The following is a 24,017-nucleotide window of genomic DNA, read 5'->3' as shown; positions in this document are numbered from 1 at the left end:
AAGGTCAGTTCAGCCCATAAAAGGGCCTTTCAGGAGTCTGGTGACAGTGGGGAAGAAGCTGTTTTTGAATCTATTGGTGCGTGTTCTCAAACTGTGTTCTCAAGCTGTTGTCATTGGATAACATCACCATCCCGAGCGTAGTTATGGATAGGGAACAACTGCTGGCTTTGCAAATGACATCCAAGTCCCATAAAATAATTTTTAAAAATTGAGCATTAAACCTAATCAGTTGCCCTCTAATTTTCCCTAACATAATAGATATTATGAGCTGATAGTTCACTCTTCACCCCTGTTAAACTCGAGGGTTTCTTTTTAGAACAACAAAATAAATTTAGTTTTTAAAACCAACCCACGGGTTTAATTTGAGTATCTAATAAATTTGGTTTTGTTCTATTATATTTACTCAAGCAGGGCCACCATTACCTTAGGATATCTACAGACAGATGGACAATTAATGCCAACCGTGCCAGAATTAATTTCTAAAAATGTAGATTTTCACCCAGTAGGTAGGGAATGGAGAACAAATGTAATAATTTACCAAGTATCACTGTACAATGTGCCAACTGCTGTACCAAAAGTGGTATTAATCATACACTGCAACATATTTGTAGAATCCTTCTAGGTGATTCGGCCCATCGAGTCTGGACCAATCCTCTCAAAGACCACGATGCCTAGGCTCTAACTCCTCCATCTCCGTAACTCTATCTAAACTGCACACCCCTGGACACTAAGGGATGATTTAGCATGGCCAATCCACCTAACCTGCACATCTTTGGAGTGTGGGAAGAAACTGGCGCACCCAGAGGAAACCCACACATGTATACAAGAAGAAAGTGGAAGCTCCACAGTCACCCGAGGCTGGAATTGAACCCGAGTCCCTGGCGCTGTAAGGTGGCAGTGATAACCACTGTGCTGCCCCTAATGCAGCAATAGATTTTTAATCTTGTTTTTGGTTCTGCAGTTTTATAAATATTTCCCTTGAGTATCACATGAACTTCATATGAAATTTTTCAAAAGCAACACTTCGACAACTCCGAGCAGCTAGGGATGGGCATGAAATGTAATGATCTGAAATCAAAATTAATAGATCTTTGCACATAAATAAAAATTTGATTTTTTTTTTTAAAAAACTACAATTAAGCTTATGGTTTCTTTGTCAAATATCTATACAGCACTATTCTGGTGCAACGATATTAACATTGAGGACTTTATTCAAACATCCCTCTAAATTTGAAACTCCTCTGACTTCTCCACGTTTCCCTCCTATCCCCTACCCCCCTCATTCTAGTTGATTTGATAAACTTTGATAAACCCCACATTTTACTCCTCTCCAGGAGTGCTTGTTATGACTTCCTTAGCATTGCCAACCGCTCGAGGTCACAATTCTTTCACAACAGAACCCTCTTCTCCAAACTCAATTACTCCAACGTATCTTCTCTCCTGCCTCCTATTATCAATAAATTTCAACATATGACAGAAATATCCTGTCCTAAGTTCAGCTTGCCAGCTCTCTATCCTCACTGGCCTATATATGTGGCTTCTCATTTCCCAATGCAGTCATCTACCAGCGATTCCAAAGTCTTGCAGCACTTGCGTGTGCAATCTTAAGCCATGTAACCCGTCCCCATATAGTCAGACCCTCAGACTCTGCTTTTTCTTTTCACCACGCATTTGGTGACAGAACCTTTAGTTACTGCAGCCCAACTCTTGGGGACTATTTCCATAATTCATCTACTTCAAAAACTATAGCACATATATCCATATCTGCATATTTCAGCCAATGTAGTGTTTGAATGCCAATAATTGACTGCAAAATGTGATTTTACAAGACCTTACCGTAAAGAGCTGGAAACTAAATTTAGATTTAGATCAAGTTCTCCATGGTTCACTATCAAGTGTTAGATCGTTAACTTTAGAAAAAGAAATTTGAACTTCTAGTTCATAGCTGAAACAATGACACAGCAATATTTCATGGTTTTTTTACTGTAAAAAATTAAAAGCATTAGTGACTAAACACCACTTTGTAGGCAGTTTATTTTTTAAACTACAATGCAAAATTTCCCCTTTTTACTTCCAACACAACTGAAAAAACCACTTGAGATATATGTTAATTTGCTGCTTATTCCCAGTCTGAAGTATCCCATTTGATTGAGAGAACACACAGATTTGTTTCTAGCTCAACTTCACATCGTACTGCATGGACATCGGTTCCTTGCTTGGAGAGTGGTATAAAGCAACATTGCAATCAATTTACCTTTTAAAAAATCTGCAAAATTCCTACTCTCATGATATTGCAGATAGCAGCAGGTGCTGCTGAATGCTTCCTGTGTGTGAGAAGTGTTTCATTTGAGAAAAGTAAAAAAGTTTCATATTTTCAACATTGTGCTTGTAAAATTGAGAATGTTATGAGGTTAAATGGTATTGGGTTATGAACATCTCAGCTATCAATCAAATGTACTTCTGAAAATGCAGCGGCTGGGTGTTGTGATTCTTTGAGGGGACTACTGTCAAGTACTGCTGAATAAACCAAGTGTTTTGATGTGCTTTACTGTGTTCAGTACACCATACAGAAAATATCAAGTTGGATGCTGAAGTGAAGCTCTCCCATCATTTCTGAATGACTTGAGTGTGCACAACACTGGGATTTTGGGTCAGTTGCCATTAGCTCAGGCCAAGTTGCTTATAAATTCTATTGTTAATTTGTACTGCTGAATAATTCAGACCTGAAAGAACTCATTTAAAGTGGTTCTGTAGTTCTCACGAGCCAGTTTAGTGAAAAACTAAACACAGTACATCACTATTGATTCATTAGCTAAATGTGACTCTGTGATGCTTTGTAACTTTGTGCCTGTATGCAATTCTTCAGCAAAGCCATGATTCGGTTTCTTTACAAAGTTAAATTCCGTGTTTCTAAAATGGCCAATAACCTGTTTTATGGCCTATTGGGAAATAGGTGTACATTCCCATAGTCTTCTATGGTGATCACATCGAGGACAGTCAGAGCAGGAGACGCCGATATGACAGGTAGGGAGAATTCCTACGCAAGCTCCATTGGATGATTCTAGCAGAAACTGCCAGGTGCCCACAACTGGTGTCTGTCTTCAAAGCTTTTTCAGAGTCCAGATTTTCATTTTATTGCCAACTGATGAAATTATGTACCAACCACTAGCACAGTGGTTAGCACTGTGGCTTCATGGCTCCAGGGTCCCAGATTCGATTCCCGTCACTGTCTGTGCGGAGTCTGCATGTTTTCCGTGTCTGCGTGGGTTTCCTCCGGGTGCTCCGGTTTCCTCCCACAAGTCCCGAAAAACGTGCAGTTAGGTAATTTGGACATTCTGAATTCTCCCTCTATGTACCCGAACAGGTGCCAGAATGTGGTGACTAGGGGCTTTTCAAAGTAACTTCATTCCAGTGTAAGCCTACTTCTGGCAATAAATTATTATTAGATAGAGTGAGATGCTGTTTCCACCTGGTCGGTGAAGATCAGCAGCATTCCCACCACCGACTCTGGAAATCTCTTTGCAGTAAAGGAGGAATTGTTGTGCTTATCCATGTTGATCCATGTTTGGTAAACAATCCAGCCAACCCATGAAAATGTTTGGTAATCAATCCAGCCAACCCATGAAGTAAATCATTTTTGTGATTTATTTTTATTTTTTTTGATTTTTTAATATTTATTTTTTATTACTCCATTTTTGGTTTTCTCGTCTTTCGATTCTGTAGTTTGTCGGTGGAATACTTGAACACTGTACTCTCCCATAACCAATTGTGCAGTCTGCAAGTGTAAGTTTCCTTGCTGTGAAGGATATAGCTTATACAATTTGCAGCACAGCCAGCATTAACAACTATTATATTGTACATAGTTAACATTTACCAAGTGGTTATTGGGCAATGGAGTAATGTGCAATTTTTTTTCCACCAGCTGCTTTTAACTAGTCGACAGCAATTGGGTCACAATGCAATTTGTCACTTCGCTGCATTGATTTTTGGTGCCATAAAATCTAACATATTCGTAGTGTGAAACTTGCTGTTGTGATTTCCATTTGGCTGTCTTAGTGTTATACTGTTGCACAAGTACCTCATTCCGATTTGCAGATAAGGAAAGCCTAGAGAAAGGAGTAATTCATGGATAGAAACGAATGGTAACGATTGATCAATGGGAATCATCAAAATACTGTATTTATAATTAAGTTCAAGGATGCAAAGTCAGTCATATCAGATTTGAAGTGCAATCCGTTTGCTAAGTTTCAATCTGTGTGCTGTGAACGTGAATCCACACCCATAGAAGTAATCAGTGCAATTGTATCACATTTCCTGACCAATGGATCCAAAAGCTTTCCTCAAATTGTGAAGTGTTTTGGTGTTTTATCCAATGTGACTACTTACCTTTTTCTAAATTGACGTTTTACTTGTCTTTGATTCTTTTGCAGGTTAATGGTACAGATGCAGATTATGAATATGAAGAAATCACGCTTGAAAGGGTAAGATGGTGATTTTTTTTGTACTCTTGACTAGTATCCAGTGAAATTCTTGAGAAATTCACCTGATCGAAATTTCATGTGACTAGCAATTATTAAAAAATATATATTTTATTAACATTTTTCAATTTATGAAATGCAAAATAGAAAAGATAAACAAATTTACATACATCAACCATAAAACACAAAAATAACACAACCCTACCAAAACCTATTGCTCCCTTCACGGTGTACTTGACTTTCCTGAGGTATAAGAACTGCATCAGTTCCCCCAGCCACACCAAGGCACTGGATGGAGATGGAGACCTCCACCCAGCTGTACTGTCCTCCGAGCTAAAGAAGGAGACCCTAAACCCCACAAGCTTGCGACAAAACCAAAGCATGTATGCGTGGTTAGCAGGACTTCCTGAACATTCCTCACACATTGTCCTCCACCCCGAAAAGAAGCAACTCATTCTGGACTTGAGGTCAGGTACACCCTTAAAAACTACCTTAAATTGGATCAAGGGGCAGCACGGTGGCACAGTGGTTCGCATTGCTGCCTATGGCGCTGAGGACCCAGGTTCGAATCCCGGCTCTGGGTCACTGTCCGTTTGAAGTTTGCACGTACTCCCTGTGTCTGCGTGGGTTTCACCCCCGCAACCAAAGATGTACAAAGTAGGTGGATTGGCCACGCTAAATTGCCCCTTAATTGGAAAAAATAATTGGGTACTCTAAAAGTTTTTTAAAAAGTTAGATCAAACCAAGCCTCCCGCACGAGAATGTGGAGTTCACTCTCCAAAGGGCCTCACTCCACCTCCTCATCCAATATGGATTCGAACGTCTCCCACCTAGCCTTAGCCCCCTTCGCTGACACAGAATCGTCCGACAAAATCCATCCATAAATAATGGAAGTGCTCCTTTCCTGTGACCCTGCGAGCAAAAGGACCCTCTCCATTAGAGATGTTGGTAGACGGGGAATGTCAAAAAATCCATTTCACAAAGTTGCGAACTTGGGGATCTCTGAATGAATTTAACCCTGAGAGCCCAAGCGTTTCCGTCAATTCCTTTGGACCGGCAAATCGCTCCTCTATAGGAACAAATCGCTCACACTCTCCAGCCCCTTCACTTCCCACCCCCCTGGACATGGTATCTAATCTTGCCGGCTCGCACAGATGGGAGCCAGCTTCGACCTCGGTTTAAAATTATGTTGAAATTGTCTCTATATCTTCAAAGTGGAATCAACCACTGGATTTGACAAATACTTTGTCAGTGAGAACCAGGAGTAAGGCCGTCACTCATGCCCCCAGACCAGACCCCCTACATGACCTCCATTCAATTCTATCTGCACCAACGTAGCCATGACTACCAATCATTTCCTCCAATTTCATCCGCTACCTTCCCAGCAAAAAATAGGTCCTTGCTTGCTGGCAATGGTTACCTTCCATCACCTCATTCACATGAACCTTCAGTGGTGATTATCAGCAGCTATTGAATTACCAAGTATGCCAGGTTATCCTGATCCTGCTGTTTTACTGGCACTCGTGCAGTGGGGGGCTGGCTTGTTTCTCTCCAGATCCCCCCCCCACTACTATCTCCTCCCACCTCACAATCTCACAGGCACATGCCAACTGCTCATCCCAATTGAAGTCAACAAATTCGAGACAAACCAGAAATTAATATGTTGGAACCTGGGGCTTTTATGGCTCTGATGCTGAACCATGCAGAAAGCACTTTCTTTTAAAATATTCCACATTTATTTGAAATTATTTGTTTTTACCAATATTTACCACATTTAAGCATGTGAAAATATTCCTATTTTCAAGCCTTTGGTAATCTGCTGTAGTTGTAGTCACTGGAATGTGGCAACAAATTCTCAAAACTACTGTGCCCTTTTACAATTTGAGTTTCGTCTGTGATGTGTTATGCATAACCAAATGATCATTAAGATTTATTTTTCCGAGAAAGACATTGGAGGATAAAAAGGGATTTGTGTTTTCACTGCAAAGGATATGTCGATGAATAGGATAAAGCCTGGTTTATGGCTACAAACCACCATGTGGTTAGTTTCTGCTCATCAAGGGGATCGATTGAGGAGGATCGTTAAAATTAGGCTGCATGTCTGACCTTTTATTTCACAAGCGGTACAATGCATGTTAGAGTCTAGGGAGATTTATTCAACCTGTACTAGAGCTGGCCACCTGCCCACGTGATATGCCAGTAAACCAATCTGATCTAACTGTTAATTCATCTGCAGTTTGAATATTTATAGAACAAACCGCTTGCTTGCAAATTATAAACATGGCTGAAAAGGATGTCACTAAAATATCCTCACTTTCATTTTAAAAACTCTGAAATTCATCAAGTTTCCCATTATTTAAAAAGCACTATGAAATTCATCAAACCTCCCATTGCTGTGATGTACTATATAGTGGGAATTTTGATCTGGCACTTGCACTTGATTCATGCAAACGTGACTTTGTTTTCTATTGTAGGCTTCAGTTCACATTGGTCCTTTTTGGTCAAGAAGGGCCTGAATAATATGGGAGCCAAATTTCACTGTGCGCTTCATGTGACCTTTGCACAAGAGGATTAATAATTTATGTTACTAGAAAATTTGTTGAATTATTCTGCAGTTGCTTGCTTGAAAATCTTGTGTCCAACTGCATTCCAAACAGCTGTGATAATTATTTAATCAAGTTTGTGTCTTTGATCCGTCCCTCTTGTTTTTTTTCCCTCCATAGAATAGTTGTCTCACACGAAGGAAATCTGTGTTTACATATTTCTTTGAAGATTTTGCAATATCCTGATCATGTTTATCTCTTTTATAACATGCTAAGTCCACATGGTTGCTCTCCCTTGTAATCATCATTTCTTTCCCTTGAGTGAAGTTGAAGTGGATAGAGCGCTTGGAAAATTGAGAAATCATTTATCAAATCCGGTGGGGACTTGAACGAGTCATTGCCTTGGGGTTCCAACTATGCTGTTGGCTAGTACATTGTCATTCATTAGTCATTGTAAACTGTTGCCAGATAGGAAATAGGTCCATAAATATCATCCTTGCCCGACACTATAAAGTCACATGGTAATCGTAGAACCTATCTGAGCAAGAGTCATTTCAGTGTGTAGTGTTTGACCCTGAATCTTTGGGGGAAGGGACCCTGCTTGGAAATTGGCAAATTTATAAAGCCAACATTTCTTTGAACTGAATGCTTGTCACTATCTAAGCATCTTTTAGGCCAGTCCCAATCAAAATAGTTTGACGTTTATCAACTTTTTAAAAACTTTCCATTCCCAAAATGTCCAGCATACTTCAGCAAAAGCAAAATCGTCTATTGATGAGCTTAATGACAATAGAGAAACTGAAGTCTACACATGCCATTTATTTCCTCCTTTCTAATTGCTGCATGGTAATTCAAATGTATCCAGTATGAGGGAGAATACCTTGAAGACTAAGACGTTTGCAATGGAGCATTAGCAAAACATAAACCAGCTTAATTTTCAGCAAAATAAACACAAAATCAGCCATCCTTCTTAACTGTTGGGAGCTGTAAAAATAAAAAAGAATGATGGTGCTGTTGCCAGTGGAAGAATAAAAGCTGCCAGCTGAAAAAAGGCTTCATTGTTTCCCCGTCCACAAACAGCATATGCTGAGAACTGTGTTCTTTCTGTCCTAACAGGAATGTCCCACAAGAGTGACTAAAACTAGAAACCACAAGATCTCTTCATCCTTGAAGTTTCCTTCAAATGGATGGAATGCTTCTATCTTGGGTATAAGGCATACAATAGAACCCAAGATGGTAACAGTGACTAGATCATTCATGTGTCATTTACTGTCTGCTGTTGGAAGTTGCATGCTTTTGACATCAGATAAAGTGGTCCACTCTTTGCCTGTAGGGAGCAGTACTGGGTCAGAATAAATTTATTTGGACGATAAATCTCAGAAATGAAGGGAATATTATCTGCCTGCAAAGACCCATTTCCACCTCTGGAGCATCACCTGACTCCGCCCCTAACTCAGCTCACCTGCTGAAACCTTTGTGCCTTTGTTATATCTCAACTTGACTCAACTGTACCAATGCAGTTCTGGCTGGCCTCTTGCATTCTACCCTCTGTAAATATTAGGTTATTCAAAGCTCTGCTGCCCACATGCTTACGTGTACCAAGTCCCATTGAGCCTTCTCCCCTGTTTGCTGATCCTCATTGGCTCCCTCATAAGCTACTTGTTGGTTTTGAAATCCTCATTCTTCTTTTCAAATCCCTATATGGCCATGGCCCTTCAACTTTGCAATCCCCTCTCGCCCCACAACTCTGAAATATCTGCATTGTCTAATTCTGTCATTTTAAAAATTGCTCTATCATTGGTGGCTGTGGCTTCAGCCGCATCAGCCCAAGGCTCTGGGGTTTGCTTTGTAAACCCCTCAACATCTTTTTCTTCCTCTCAGCACCTGTCTCTTGGTCTAAGCCATCTTCCCCAGCCATGTTTTATTGTTGATATTTCTGGGCAGTATCTAGGGACGTTAAAGGGACAATACAAGCTGTTGTTGATTTTTCTTGTGTAATTCCTTCCCTGACATGTGCCAATAGTCAAAAGAAGTGTTTGGTGATTCACGTGTTTAAGTGATATAGCAGAGAGCAGATTTGTGAGTGTATGTGTAACATAAGAAAACTGTGACAAACATTATGACACGTGAAATGCCACCACTTCACCTTAAAGGACAGGGAAACCCTTCGCTTCCAATTTAGGCTTATTTTGCTTGTGTACAAAACTGAAATAACATCTCATTCTTCAATGTCCTTACTCCTTCACGCATTGGAGAATCAATTTATTTCCGCCCTTTCATGTGTGAGCACAGTGGTTAGGATTAATGAGCAGCAGAATCTGCTGATGTTAACCCTTGGAAGAGTCTATATTTTACTTCTGAATGGATTGTAGGATGACTTAGTCCACTGCATGTGGACTTAGCCAGTGAATGTAGTAAATGGGTTTTGAATATAAAATGCGCAATATTGAGACTAAAATTGTTATCCTCACTTTTGGACAATTTGAGAACTCATTAAAAAATGGGGGCATCAATTTGAATTAAATATTTTAAATAACATCCCAATAATTTTTTTTTTTTCAACAGCAGTTTTTATGTCAGATAAGATTAAGATTTGGGACATCTGTTTACCAGAGCAGCAATGACCTCTAATAATGGCCTATTTCAGCTCCAATTTCTTATGCTTGTCTCTGGCATATAGTGCAGGTGAATTGGCATAGGTGGGAAATTAATACTCAAAGGAGCAATCCACAGCTCACTGAGTGCACTGGTGAAACCTGTGGTCTCTGTCAACGATTGCACATGTAATAACCAGCAACAAAAAGATTTTGGGGGTAAAGAAACTTTTAAAAAATTATTTAATAAATTCAAATATCGGACAGAAAAATGAATGTGCGAGCAACTTACCTTTTCATTGACAGTGCTTGATTGTTTTTAAGTGAAGCTCTGTCAAATTGGAAAAGAGCATGAATTCAAAAAGTTGTTTTTTTTATGCAGCATCAGAGAAGCAATTCTTATTGGAAAATAGAAAAAAAGTGATACATTTTTTTCAAATGAACATTGTTTTTTATAAATTTTTGAAGGTTCAACCTTCCAAAAATGTCATTTTGGGCATAACCATAACCATGAACCATGACTCAAATTTATTAAATTACTTGGGTGATGGGGAGTAGGGGGGTATGAATACAAGTGACCTCTTTCCAAACCTGTAATACAACTTTTTGTCAACAATCAATGGTTATAAATAGCGTTTTTCATTTTTCCTTTTTGGGAAGCACCTGACCTCTGCTGAAGGGATGGGGAGGAGTCATATGGATGCAAAATGTTAACTCCTTCTCCCTCCACAGATGCTGCCTGACCTGAGTTTTTCCTACGTTTTGTGTCTTTATCTCTGCTAATGGCTGGGTTAAGATCAGGGTCTCCATAGAGATGGTGAAGCCACATTTTACTGTCTGCCAAGCTTTAGTTCACCAAAATTTTCACCAGAGCTTCTGATTTGGTGCTATCCTTTTAATATTTTGTTACGAATTCTCAGTTAACACCATAAAAAGGTGAAACGAAAATATAAGGTACTGATTGCCTTGTTGGCGAATACCCTGCTGCCAACAAAAATGCAGCCTTCACTGATTCCCACTAAAGCGTTTTCATAATGACTTATTTTCTCTTTTCAATAAATTAGTTTTATGCCTGATTTTCTATTTATGCACTTACACATAGGGAAATTCTGGCCTCGGCTTCAGCATTGCAGGTGGCACAGATAATCCGCACATTGGTGATGATCCCAGCATATTCATCACAAAAATCATTGCAGGAGGTGCAGCTGCACAGGATGGAAGACTGCGGTAAGTCCAACTATTAATCTGTTGCCTTTTGCTTTCCTACATAAAATAAAGGTAGATTCTGTCATGTCTGCTGCACAATGTTTGATGGGCCTTATCTTCACAGAAGGTGCTGTTGAGATGTGTCTTTGACTTTCTAAGAGGAGTTCAGATTTTAACCATGAATGAAGCTGTCAATGTAGCCATTAGAATTAGTTCATTATTAAAGGAAAGTCATAATTGAGGCTGTGAATAATTTCAAGATAACCAAAAGCAGGAAATGTATAATTTATAAAGGTACGTGCATATGCTCATCTCTTGCTCATTGAGCTTCAGCATGTTAATGTTTTGTTTTAAGGGGAAAAAAAAGAAACCAGTTATTTGGAATTTACAAAACTCCTCAATTAGTAAAATGCATCTTGGGACAAGAGTCTGAATTTCTGCAGCCCATGATTGAAAATTGCCTCCCCAATCTTATTTCATCTTCGGTATTTACTAGCAGTCTTAAGTGTAATTAAACTTGAATTGAGCAGAAGCTTGCTTTGTGGCCTCAATAAAGTAATAAGCCTATTAAGCTTTTGGGCATTGCCTGAATGTAGCACTTCCATCCGTATAAAACAGCCTGCTGTCTGACTTGCTGAGAGTGGTGCCAGAGGGATGATTGTGTGCATGTAGTGTTGTTCATTGGAAGTTTGAATTTGTGCTGTTTTTCAAAGTCGAAGCATTGTAAAGTAGTGTCTAGCTGTGTGCCATTTTTGAGACAGGAATGTGGAATTGCTGTTCATTCTTGAAATGAATACTCTGGTCAAGTAAGTTGCACTATACATCACACATCTTTGTGTGATTGACACGTCAGTTACATTTGGAGACATTGAGGAGCCAGTAGGCTCTTAAAGGGAACCGGGGCCGGCTTAGCTCAATGGGTTAGTTTCTGGTGCAGAGCAAGGCCAGCACTACCAGTTCAATTCTCGTACCGGCTGAGGTTATTCATGAATGCTCCGCCTTTTCAACCTTGCCCCCTCGCCTGAGGTGTGGTGATCCTCGCATAAAACCACCAACAGTCAGCCACCCCCCTCAAAGGAGAAAGCAGCCTATGGTCATCTGGGGCTATGGCGACTCTATCTTATCTTAAAGGGAACAATAGTAAAGCATTTTTGGATTGTTTCATTTTATATGGAACAGTACTGACAAAAGCATTATTTGCAAAATGGTGAGAAAGAAATTCTGGAGGAGCCAATGGATTTGGCTGTCCATGTATGCAAATCACAAAAACTTAGTGGACAGGTACAAAAAGCAAGAAGGCTTTCTTTTGGCACGACCCATAAATTCACGGATGCCCTGAACGCCCGGGCAACTGACTATTAACTTTGGGCTGAAACATACCCATCAAGATGCCCAGGTAGCAGGATTCTCTGCCATGTCCGGGATGCTGCATGTCCAGGGACTAATAGATCGCACGCCTGTCGCCTTGAATGCACCGAGGTACCAGGAAGCGCACTTCATGAATGTTCAACTATTGACCAGCTTCCCTGGGAGCATGTTGTCCTTGAAAACTCTGAGATATACCCAGTGTCTTTGAGAACCACCCCAGGATGATGGGTTGGCTCTTGTGGGATAAGAGATACCCACTGAGGTCCTGGCTGATGATGCCAGTGTGGAGGCTGTAGACAGAGGCGAAGATTCAATATAACGAGGCCCATGCTGCCACTCATGCTGTCATTGGGCAGTGCATTAGACGGCTGAAAATGCGGTTCCAATGCCTGGAAAGCTCCGGTGGTGCAATGTACTGCATCCTCCAAAGGCCTTGCCGCTTTGTGGTGATCTGCTATGTCCTCCACATCCTGGCACAGCAGCGGGTGACATGCTGGAGAAGGAAGGACATGTGGCCTCGGGATGGTGGGGAGGAACCAGACCAGGAGGGGCTGGAGGACAAGCCAGGGGAGGACCTGCGCCTCATAGAACGAGGCTCTGTCGATCAGCTCACACCCTTTACTCTTCTCTTTCTCTCCCCACCCTCCTGGCCCTGGTTCACCCCCACCTCTGTTCCCCTCCCTCTCATCATTTCCCCTCTTCCTCTTTCTCCTGCATTCTCTGATCCTTCGCCACCCCCCACCCCCACTGACTACCCTTTACCACCCTCCCAGGGCCTGTCTAACATCACTCCAGGGTAATGTGCCTATGACAGCGGGTCAATATACAAGGCAAGAGTGTGATGATCACCCGCTGAGAGGTTAGTTCTGGTGCTCCTCAGTTCAAGCCAAAGCCTGACTCCTGTATTCCTGCTGGCAACCTGCTCCCCCAGCCCCATCAGGTGGAGATCCTGAGGTTGTGCTGGTTGGGAGTGGGTTGTGCTGGGTGGAGGTGGCTGGAGGCGAAGTTGTGCTCAGATTGTATGAGTGTCTTGCTCAAATATCATCTGGAGTACCATATTCGGTCCTCAGCACTACACCTGAGGAAAAAAGAGGTGCAGTGCAGATTCACCAGAATCCTATTGCAGCTTTGTGAATTAATTTACGAAGGTGGGTTATGTTTCTTTAAGTGCAGGAGATTGAGGGATGATCTGATTGAGGATTTGCATAAGATTTAGAGGATAAACTACTTAAATTTGCCTGGACTCCTTGCTCACAGGATCGATCAAAATCTGGAACCAATTATGTTTCCACCACAAAATCTGAATGCTTTGGATTAATTTGTTGGTGATTTAAGGCAACTGTTGAACTTCATGAAAAGCTGACCCCCAAATCATTTCCTAACATTGTCTCCCATTTTTTGTTATAAATTTAGAGTATCCAGTTATTTTGTTTTCCCCAATTAATGGGCAATTTAGCGTGGCTAATCCACCTACCCTGCGCATCTTTTTGGGTTATGGGGACAAGACCCATGCAGACAAGTGAGAATGTGCAAATTCCCCACGGACAGTAACCCGGAGCTGGGACTGAACCCAGGTCCTCGGCGCCGTGAGGCAGCAGTTTTAACCACTGAGCCACCTTGCCGTCTCCTCTCCTATTTCAAGAAAACATTATTGTTGTCTCTCTTGGATCACATGGATTAGGTTCATAGCCCTGCCTATGAAAATTTACAGTGGATGTAAAGTGTGATCACCTCAATAAAATGCAAAGTTTGTGCATTTCTGCATAATGTTTCCTCATTTCTCCTATAGAAATAATTTCTCAGCATTATATCTGGCACATCTTAACCCAGTTAGTTCTGCTTCATCCTGAAGTAACTCAAAGACAAATGTCAGTATTCAGCTTATTATATTCATCATTTTGCATTGTACTGCCTATGGATGTTAGAGTTTACAAATGAGCAAGAAGGAAGCACCGTGACAATCTGCTTAGTTTTACTCACTTTAGAGTTATTCTGCTATTTTATATTTGACATTAATGGTGGAATCTATCTTTGCTATTAACAGTATTATATTTTTATACGGTGTACTTAAAATGGCTTTTAGCATTGGCATTCATCAAAGTTTGAAAATTAATAATGGTGTAAGGAAATATATTTTTACAGAAATTCTGTGTAGAATACCAGTGATAAAACTGCACATAATCCAAGCAATGTAGTCATTTGAAGTGCTATGTAGAAGCTCGCATGCAGAGTTTAGCAGCACTTGAGGACATTGGAATCTCCATATAGCCACAGGACTCAGGGTTAAATTGGTCTTCCAACAGTAGTCAATGGAAAATAAAATTGGGCATGTTGTAAAACAGGCTGCTATTTTGGTATTAGTCCATTTTTCATGAATGGCGAAGGCCAGTTTCACTCCTTGAAACTTCAGTTTAAAAAAAATCAAGTTAACGCGTCCTGTTATCTGGTTAGGGACCAGTAACTTCTTTTTTTTTAAAAAGTAGGCAAAGTTTTAAATCCCAGTTACCCGCTAGTAGAATAAAACCACAATAATCCACAGTTTTAAACAAATAAACTTTACTGTACAAAGTTGAAGTTTGCAAATTTATAAAATCTATTTCATATTGTGACAAACTGAATTAACATGACGCAAACACAAATTAACAGGCACACTTTGGTTGAACACACCACACTTCACATCAAATGGCAGTTGCGATCAAGACTGATTCTATGGATTTTCCAGAAACCCACTCAGATATCAGTGGTTATTGAGAGTCACAAAATTTCATTACAACTCCATCTCCTTCACGAGGGATTTTAACTCTCCACTTTCAAAGATCTAACCTCTGAATTCCCTCAAAAGTATCTCTGACTTGGACTATCTCAATCTCTCCGCTTGAGACTACTTTCCATGGGATTCCCAAAGTTGCACTTCTGCTTCTAATGTGGCACACTTCCAGGTCTCTTGCAGGCTGCAAGCTTTGTTAAGATAGCACTGCCCCTGGATTTCTCTGAACTCCAGGCTGTACTGAGCTAAAATTGGTTATCTGGGATTCTCTCGAACCCGAACTGATTGTAGCACAAACAAGCAACGTTCCGCCGACACCTCGCTCCCAGGGCTTCTCTTGAGTCCTAACCGCACCCAGCGGCTCTCAGGACTTCTCCGAACTCTTAACTGCCTGGAGTCTGCTGACAGCTGCAAATTTTCGATATGGAGCACTCAGATAAATTACAATCCGTGTACCGTCTTATCTCCACCCATCACAATGATGATGCAGCCTTTAGGGGTTAATTGAATGCTTTTCAACAAATTTAGTTCTAACTCCCAAAACAAAACTTTTTGTGGGCTACAGTTCTTTGCGAACAGTGACGACATTACGTGTCCATTTCTCCAGCTAAGAAAGACCACCAACTGTTTTATGGCTCTACATCTCTTAGCGTGACTCGAACAAATATGGATATCCTTCTGAAGTGTAACTTTCTTTTGGGTGTTCTGGCAATGTCTAAAGGCCAGCAGTTTAGTTACCTTCCCAACAGCAATCTTCCAAGAGCTAAACATTACCTCTAAAATATTAACACAATAATTAGATTTTTGCCTCAAATTGATTTTATTTACCTCCATGAATCTCCCATGCATGGTCTCCAAGGTAGGTAACTGTCATAAAATTCCAGTACCACACTTGTGGTGTTTGAGAGATTATCTGCAGGGTGAAAGGAATCGGAACTGGCTGAAAGATATCCTGAAAAATGATGACCGCTCCCTGTGAATAACAGTTGCTCCAGTATCTCTGGATCCATCAATATATGATATTCGGATGCTTTGCTTGTTCTTTATTCTTTGTTTTCTCCCTTTTTTTTCACACCTCCCTTTCTGCCTCACAACGTATTTATTTTCAGCTCACCTGCTCTCCCCTGCACTGTGTCCAGCAGAGAATAGAATAAACAAAGCAAAAAATCAAAGCCTGGCTTTCACAAACCACTGGGGTTCTGGAGCGACTTTTCAAAGTGGTCCATAAGATAGTGTCAAAGTGCTTATGATGCAGAGTCGGATTTATGGGTGGGTGCGGTTGTCAAAGCTTTTTTCTCATCATGCCACCATGTCGTCACTCCAGACCTCCTGCCACTGCTCAAGACACTGAGCTTTTTGGCAAACAGGTCCGCGTAGGGTGATATAACAAATAGTTTAAGAGCCTGCAACCTCTTGCATTGGTGCATTGTTACTCAAGTTGGCACAAAGCTGTCAAACTAGTCTCTAACCATCCTTCAGCCAGTTTCCCAATGCTCTACTGTGCCATTGCTTTACCACACTTCACTAAATCAAATTCTATTTTTAATGACATGGGATTTCCGAGCGTGTTTTGGGCGTCTACATTCTGAAATTTTATTTACTCACTCTCTGAAAAACAAGAAACACTGGCTTTAATGTAGAATGATTTATGAATTTTGTTAAATCTCACACCGCGGACAAATATATGGTACAACAATATGTCTCACTGATATCCAAGTAAATACCCGTTTTCTTAAAAACATTACTATGTCACTATAAATGCAGCATTTTCACCTTTTAATTTAGATGGAGGACTCATGAAAATTAATTTAAATTTAAAAAGGGAACCATCAACCAAAATATTGAGGCAAACAACTTGTAAAACGACAGCACCCAGCATTGATGCATGGGACAAGGAAATGAAAAATGAAATGAAAATCGCTTATTGTCACGACTAGGCTTCAATGAAGTTACTGTGAAAAGCCCCTAGTCGCCACATTCCGGCGCCTATCCGGGGATGCTGGTACGGGAATCGAACCGTGCTGCTGGTCTGCTTTAAAAGCCAGCGATTTAGCCCAGTGAGCTAAACCAGAAGAATAAAATAGCAAGGCTAATGGAGGCAGGAATTAAATTAAATCATGAAAATAAGTTGCATGTGCAAAATCATAATAGAAGACTGACATGAGATTTTTTTTTTTCCAGTGAAGTTTTCACTAAATGTTTCTTTACATTTTTACACTAAATTATTTTTCCCTTACAAAGGCTGTCCGGCTTGAAGATGATTTGGATATCAAATCTTTTTTATTCCAGGGTTAACGACTGCATTCTTCGGGTAAATGACGTAGATGTGAGGGACGTAACTCATAGCAAAGCAGTAGAAGCGTTAAAAGAGGCTGGATCGATTGTGCGATTATACGTGCGGCGAAGGAAACCAATCACAGAAAAGATCTTAGAAATAAAACTTGTTAAAGGGCCAAAAGGTAGGTTCTGCATCAGGTACAAAAAACTTGTTTTTTGCACACGTTTCATAGATTGCAAATGTGAGTTTGAACACACAGAATTTACGGTGCAGAAGGAGGCCATTCGGCCCATCAAGTCTGCACCGGCTCTTTGAAGAGCACCCTATCCAAGCCCACACCTCCACCCTATCCCCATAACCCAGGAACCCCACCCAACACAAAGGGCAATTTTGGACACTTAGGGCAATTTACCATGGCCAATCCACCTAACCTGCACATCTTTGGACTGTGGGAGGAAACCGGAGCACCCGGAGGAAAACCACGCACACAATGGGAGAACTTGCAGACTCCACACAGACAGTGACCCAAGCTGGGAATCGAACCTGGGACCCCAGAGCTGTGAAGCAATTGTGATAACCACCATGTTACCTTGCTGCTCCAATATTGATTGTCATTGTTTTTTTGATTCATTTTTCCAATTGAGGGGCAATTTAGTGTGGCCAATCCATCTACCCTGCACATCTTTGGTTTTGTGGGGACAAAACCCAAGCAAACACGCGGAGAATGTGCAAACTGCACACAGGCAGTGACCCAGAGCCGGGATCTTTGAGATTATCATGAATTCTGAAACGGGCTCCAGTTTAGATCAGAAGCAGTGTTGACTGAGACCTTCATCGATCGGCTTAGGCAGACACAAGAAAGTCACCTGAATTTCGTGCAACTACTTTATTCAGAAGAGCTAACTTAATTGTGATTTATGGGAATATAGTACTGAGATGACTCCGACTCACTACTGCATTAGTGAAGGAACCTGACTAAGGTACGATCACTTGGTGTGGATATCGTCTTCTCTGAGCCCAGGACTCCTCTGCAATCGTTGCTCCTGGGGGTTTGCAAGTTATCACTGACAGTGTTCTGATGTCTGTTCTTAAGTTGTGCTAGAGCTGAGACATGATGCGCGTGCACACTCGCACGCACACACACAGACACACAATCAACATTTGTCTGACCAGCTATTAGCGACTTATGGAGTCTGATGGTCTCTGTTTTTTTAAAAAAATATATTTTGTTACAAACTTGTATCAACGCAGGTTACAGCAAGTAAACACCCCGGGAAACATACTTCCTGACAATCAACTATACAGTCTGTACAGAGTTTTACACTTTTTCACCACCCCACCCCCACACACCCTCTCCCCATCACCCACCCCCCTGCGACAAATAGCTCCTCAAACACGGTCACAAACACCCCCCACCTTTTCTCAAACACCCCCGCTGAGCCCCTTAACTCATACTTTAAACTTCTCTAACCACAGGAAGTCACACAGGTCACCCAACCATGCTGCTACCCCGGTGGCGATGCCGACCGCCACTCCAGCAAAATTTGTCGCCACGCAATCAGAGGCGAAGGCCACGACATCGGCCTTCCTCCTCTCCATGACCTCCGGCTTCTCTGAATCCCCAAATATCGCCACCGAAGGGTCCGGGTCCTCCACCTGCTCCACTATCCTGGCTAAGACCGCGAACACTCCCGCCCAGAATATAATTTTTCGCAACCCCAAAACATGTGCGTGTGATTCGCTGGCCCCCGCCCACACCTCTCTCACTCATCTGCTACCCCCTGAGAGAACCCACTCATTCTCACCTGAGTCATATGCACCCTGTGCACCACCTTAAACTGTATTAGGCTCATCCTTGCACAAGAGGAGGTCCCATTTACTATTCGCAGTGCCTCACTCCATACTCCCCAATTGATTTCCCCTCCCAACTCCGCTTCTCATTTCTCCTTGATCTTCACCACCTGCTCACCACCCAGCCACTTATATATATCCCCAATTTTTCCCTCCACTTCCTCATCGGGAAGCAGCAGTCGCTCCAGCAGGGTGTATGTCGGCAACCTAGGGAACCCCCTCTGGATCTCTCGTGCAAAGTCCCTAACCTGCATATACCTGAACTCAATATCCCTCGGCAGCTCTACCCTCTCCCTTAGCTCCTCCAAACTGGCGAACCCTTCCTCCTTGACCAGGGAAGGTGAGGGAAACCCCTCACCTTGACCAACCCCACTTCCCTCCACCTTCTATATACACTATCCATCCCCCCCAAGGCTAATTTTCAGCGTTTGGACCATCCCCGCCAACGTTCAGTGCAGTGTATCCCACCTCTTAAGATCCTCCCTGGCCTCCTCCACCAGCTTTGTTAAGTTCCACGTTCCGTAAATGGCATCCACCCTAAATGAGCCGCTGTACCAGCTCATTCACCGGGAATATCTCGTTTTTCCCTACATTCAGCTTTTACCCCAAGAACCTTCCAAACCTCCCCAACAGGCCCATAATCCTTCCCATACTCTCCAACGGATCCGAAACATACAACAAGAGGTCATCACATAGAGCAACACCTGATGCTCCCTCTATCCCCTCATTATCCCCTGCCACTCTGCTGACCCCCTGAGCGCCATCGCCAATGGCTCTATAGCTAGCGCAAACAGCAGCGGTGATAGCAGGCACCCCTGTGTAAGTCAAAGTTTCACGGGCTCATATCCTTCATCCTCACCCTCACAACCATGCCACAAATCCCGGCCCAAAACTTCGAACAAGTACCTCCACTCCACCCGATCAAATGTCTTCTCCACATCCACGGACACCACCACCTCCGGTACCAGAGCTCTCGAAGGATTTATCACCACATTCAACAGCCGTCTTATATTACTCGCGAGTTGCCTGCCCTTCACGAAGCCTGTTTGATCTTTTGCAACCACCTCTGGGACACACTCCTCCATGCTCCCCGCAACAACTAGTCTTAGCCAATACTTTCACATCTGTGTTCAATAGTGATATGGGTTTATACCACACAAATTCCACCGGATCCTTCCCTTTTTTTGGGGGGATTAATGTGATTACTGCCTGCGTCATCATCTTTGACAACTCCCCCTTCTCCAGTGCTTCATTAAACGCCCCCAACATATGTGGTGCCAGGTCCGCCGCAAATTTCTTATAAAATTCCGCCGGAAACCCATCCGGCCCAGGGCCTTCCCCGACTTCATACCCCTGATACTATCCAACATCTCTCTGAGCCCCAGGGGCTCCTCCAATGCCTGCCTCTTTGCTTCCTCCACCTGGGGAAATTTCAGCTTGTCCAGAAACTACCTCATGTCCCCCCCGGATCCGCCTCATAAAGTCCCTGGTAATACTCTCTAAATGCCTCATTTATCTTCCCTGGCTCCGACACCACATCCCTAGCCCCAGTCCGGATCTTCATATTTCCCTGGACACAGCCTGCTTCCTCAGCTGGTGCGCCAGCATGCAGCTCGCCTTCTCCCCATACTCGTATTGCACCCCTCTTGCCTTATGCAGCTGCCCTATCGCTTTCCCCGTTATCAGCTGTTAAATTGCCCCTGCAACTTTTTCCTCGTAACCAATCCCTCCACCGTGGGCACCCTCGAATATTCCCTGTCCACCTCCACTATCTCGCTCACTAGACGGTCATGTTCCGCCCTCTCTTTATCCACACGAGTCATAAACTAAATAATTTCTCCCCGGACCACTGCCTTCAGTGCTGCCCAAAAAACGTCCGCCCTGATGGTCTCTTTGATTATCGTTGACTTGCACCATCTCAACATTAATTACATATTCATGGCATGGTCTTTCTGCCCTGTTGTGTTCACTGATAAATTCTGTAATTGGGTGATCATAAAGTTCCACTTAGCGATAGAGTTTCTATGCTGACTTGAGTGGTCTGGTAAACAGCCAATATTGATTCCGGCCAGGGCCTTACTTGGTAATTCCTGTTTGCGGCCTATATGATGTTTTCGCTCTGTCAGCCTGTCTCCAGTACCACAATACGAACAGGAGTAAACCATTCCGTCATTTCATGGGTGACTTGAATCTCTAGGCCTTGCCGAGCATAAAAATCTATTGATTTTTGTAAAATTCAATTGACCCAGCATCTGCAGGCTCATGTTCTGGATTTTCCCACCATAAACTATTTTATCAAATTATTTTATCATTTTAAGCACATAAGTAATCAGCTCATCCCTGAACCGTCACAATTCATGTGGATGCAATCCAATTTCTTGCAGCCTATCCTCATAGTTGAACTATTTAAGCCCTGACCTCATTCTGGTGCACCTGCACTACACTCTAATATAGTTAATACTTCTTCCTTGGGACTCTATTCCAGAAGCAGTCTCAGGAAAGGCTCTGTACAAGTGCAACATCGCATCCTCATTTTTCCATCAGAGCTCTCTTGAGCTAATGGCTACCATTCTATTAACTTGTATGTACGTGTGCACCAACTTTTAGTGTACATGAAATACCTAAATCGCTACGCTTTTCTTACCATTTAGAAAATATTTTTATTTCACTTTTTCAGAACTAAAGTAGACAGCTTCGCACTTCAATTGCATTGAATTGCATCAACTGTTATGTAGGTTGACCCTTTAACTTCCTTCTCCCATGCAGAGCTTACAGATTTAAAAATAGCTACTTTATGCAAAAGGTGGTAAATGAGTAAAATAGACAGCCCCTTGGAGGCAGGTGGTGCGCAAATATTTAAGGACAGCATGGTAGTACAGTGATTAGCACAGTTGCTTCACAGCTCCAAAGTGTCAGGTTCGACTCCTGGCGTGGGTCACTGTCTGTATGGAGTCTGCACGTTCTCCCCGTGTCTGTGTGGGTTTTCTCCGGGTGCTCTGGTTTCCTCCCACAGTCCAAAGATGTGCAGATTAGGTGGGTTAGCCATGTTAAATTGCTCTTAGTGTCCTAAAAGGTTAGGTGGGGTTACTGGGTTCCGGTGATGGGTGGAGGTGTGGGCTTCGGTAAGGTGCCCTTTCCGAGGGCCAATGCAGACTCGATGGGGCAAATGGCCTCCTTCTGCATTGTAAATGCTATGATTCTATAATTAAGGAAGAATTGGACAGACTTTGTGGAAAGAATTAAATGAGAGTTAGAACAAACGAACAAAGAAAAGTACAGCACAGGAACAGGCCCTTCGGCCCTCCAAGCCTGCACTGACCATGCTGCCCTTCTAAACTAAAATCCGGGGTCCGTATCCCTCTATTCCCATCCTATTCATGTATTTGTCAAGATGCTCCTTAAACGTCACTGTCGTCTCTGCTTCCACCACCACTTCCGCAGCGAGTTCCAGGCACCCACTACCCTCTGTGTAAAAAAAAAAAACTTACCTCTTACATCTCCTCTAAACCTTGCCCCTCACACCTTAAACCTATGCCCCCTAGTAATTAACCCCTCTACACTGGGGAAAAGCCTCTGACTATCCACTTTGTCTACGCCCCTCATAATTTTCTAGACCTCTATCAGGTCGCCCCTCAACCTCCTTCGTTCCAGTGAGAACAAACCGAGTTTATTCAACCTCTCCTCATAGCTAATGCCCGCCATACCAGGCAACATCCTGGTAAATCTCTTCTGCACCCTCTCTAAAGCCTCCACACCCTTCTGGTAGCGTGGCAACTGGAATTGAACACTATACTCCAAGTGTGGCCTAACTAAGGTTCTATAGAGCTGCAACATGACTTGCCAATTTTTATAGTCAATGCCCTAGCCAATGAAGGCAAGCATGCCGTATGCCTTCTTGACTACCTTCTCCACCTGTTTGCCCCTTTCAGTGACCTGTGGACCTGTACACCAAGATCTCTCTGACTGTCAATACTCTTGAGGGTTCTACCATTCACTGTAAATTCCTTACCTTTAGCTTTGGAACCAGCCAGCTAGATTTTCTGGTTTCATACTTTCTCTGTCCTGGTAACACATTTGAGTTTATTGGAATAATTCTTTGCCAGTTACACTGGTTCCAGGTGAGCAGTTTAAATTCGTATTATTAGATTCAGATGCCCTTGCTGTGGCCAGTTCTGTTTTATGTGTAACTGGCATCAAAATTTGGCAGATGCTTTCTGGTATTGATAGTTCAGTGAACAAGGGAATGACTTGTGATTCACTGATGTAGCTAACGGTCTTGTTGCTATTAAGGAATGAATCTGAGTTGAAGTGTGATTTAGAATTGCTCAACTTGTATGAAACAAATCTGTTTTCATATACATAAAGGAATACCAGTAGGGTGGCGCAGTGGTTAGCACTGCTGCCTCACAGCCTCAAGGACCCAGGTTCGATCCCGGCCCCAGGTCACTGTCCGTGTGGAGTTTGCTCATTCTCCCCGTGTCTGCGTGGGTCTCACCCCCACAACCCAAAGACGAGCAGGGTAGATGGATTGGCCACGCTAAATTGACCCTTAATTGAGGAAAAAAAAGAATTGGATGCTCTAAAAAGAAATAACAGAACTAATGTTCATATTTTGATTTGCATCCCATATCCTTTATATCTGGATTTTGACTTCAGATATTGTTCACAACTTGGATTAATTTGTTTTTCCTAACAGCTTTTTTATTTCTGACTCTGGTTTTCTTGATTCCATTCCATTTTTTTTTTGTTTTGCCTCCTACAAAAAAAAGGTCTTGGGTTCAGTATAGCTGGAGGTGTTGGAAACCAACACATTCCAGGCGATAACAGCATCTATGTAACAAAGATCATTGAAGGAGGAGCAGCGCACAAAGATGGCCGGCTACAGATAGGAGACAAGATTCTGGCGGTAAGTTCCAAGTGCTCCTGCCAACA

At 42.4% G+C, this 24,017-nt stretch overlaps 1 protein-coding gene across 39 annotated transcripts in view; it reads left to right on the top strand.

The window, feature by feature from the left end:
* Nucleotides 1-24,017, top strand: part of LOC119976166 (disks large homolog 1) — a 426,844-nt gene that overhangs the window by 257,787 nt on the left and 145,040 nt on the right. For all 39 annotated transcript variants that reach the window (XM_038816405.1, XM_038816435.1, XM_038816400.1 and 36 more), the window contains 4 exons: nt 4,431-4,481; nt 10,718-10,842; nt 17,246-17,415; nt 23,855-23,991. In XM_038816405.1, the coding sequence (XP_038672333.1) occupies nt 4,431-4,481; nt 10,718-10,842; nt 17,246-17,415; nt 23,855-23,991 (483 nt within the window). The remainder of the gene's footprint in view (nt 1-4,430; nt 4,482-10,717; nt 10,843-17,245; nt 17,416-23,854; nt 23,992-24,017) is intronic.

The sequence above is a fragment of the Scyliorhinus canicula genome, chromosome 13, assembly GCF_902713615.1.
Source record: "Scyliorhinus canicula chromosome 13, sScyCan1.1, whole genome shotgun sequence".
Classification (NCBI taxonomy): Eukaryota; Metazoa; Chordata; class Chondrichthyes; order Carcharhiniformes; family Scyliorhinidae; genus Scyliorhinus; species Scyliorhinus canicula.
This window is presented reverse-complemented; position numbering and strand designations above follow the sequence as displayed.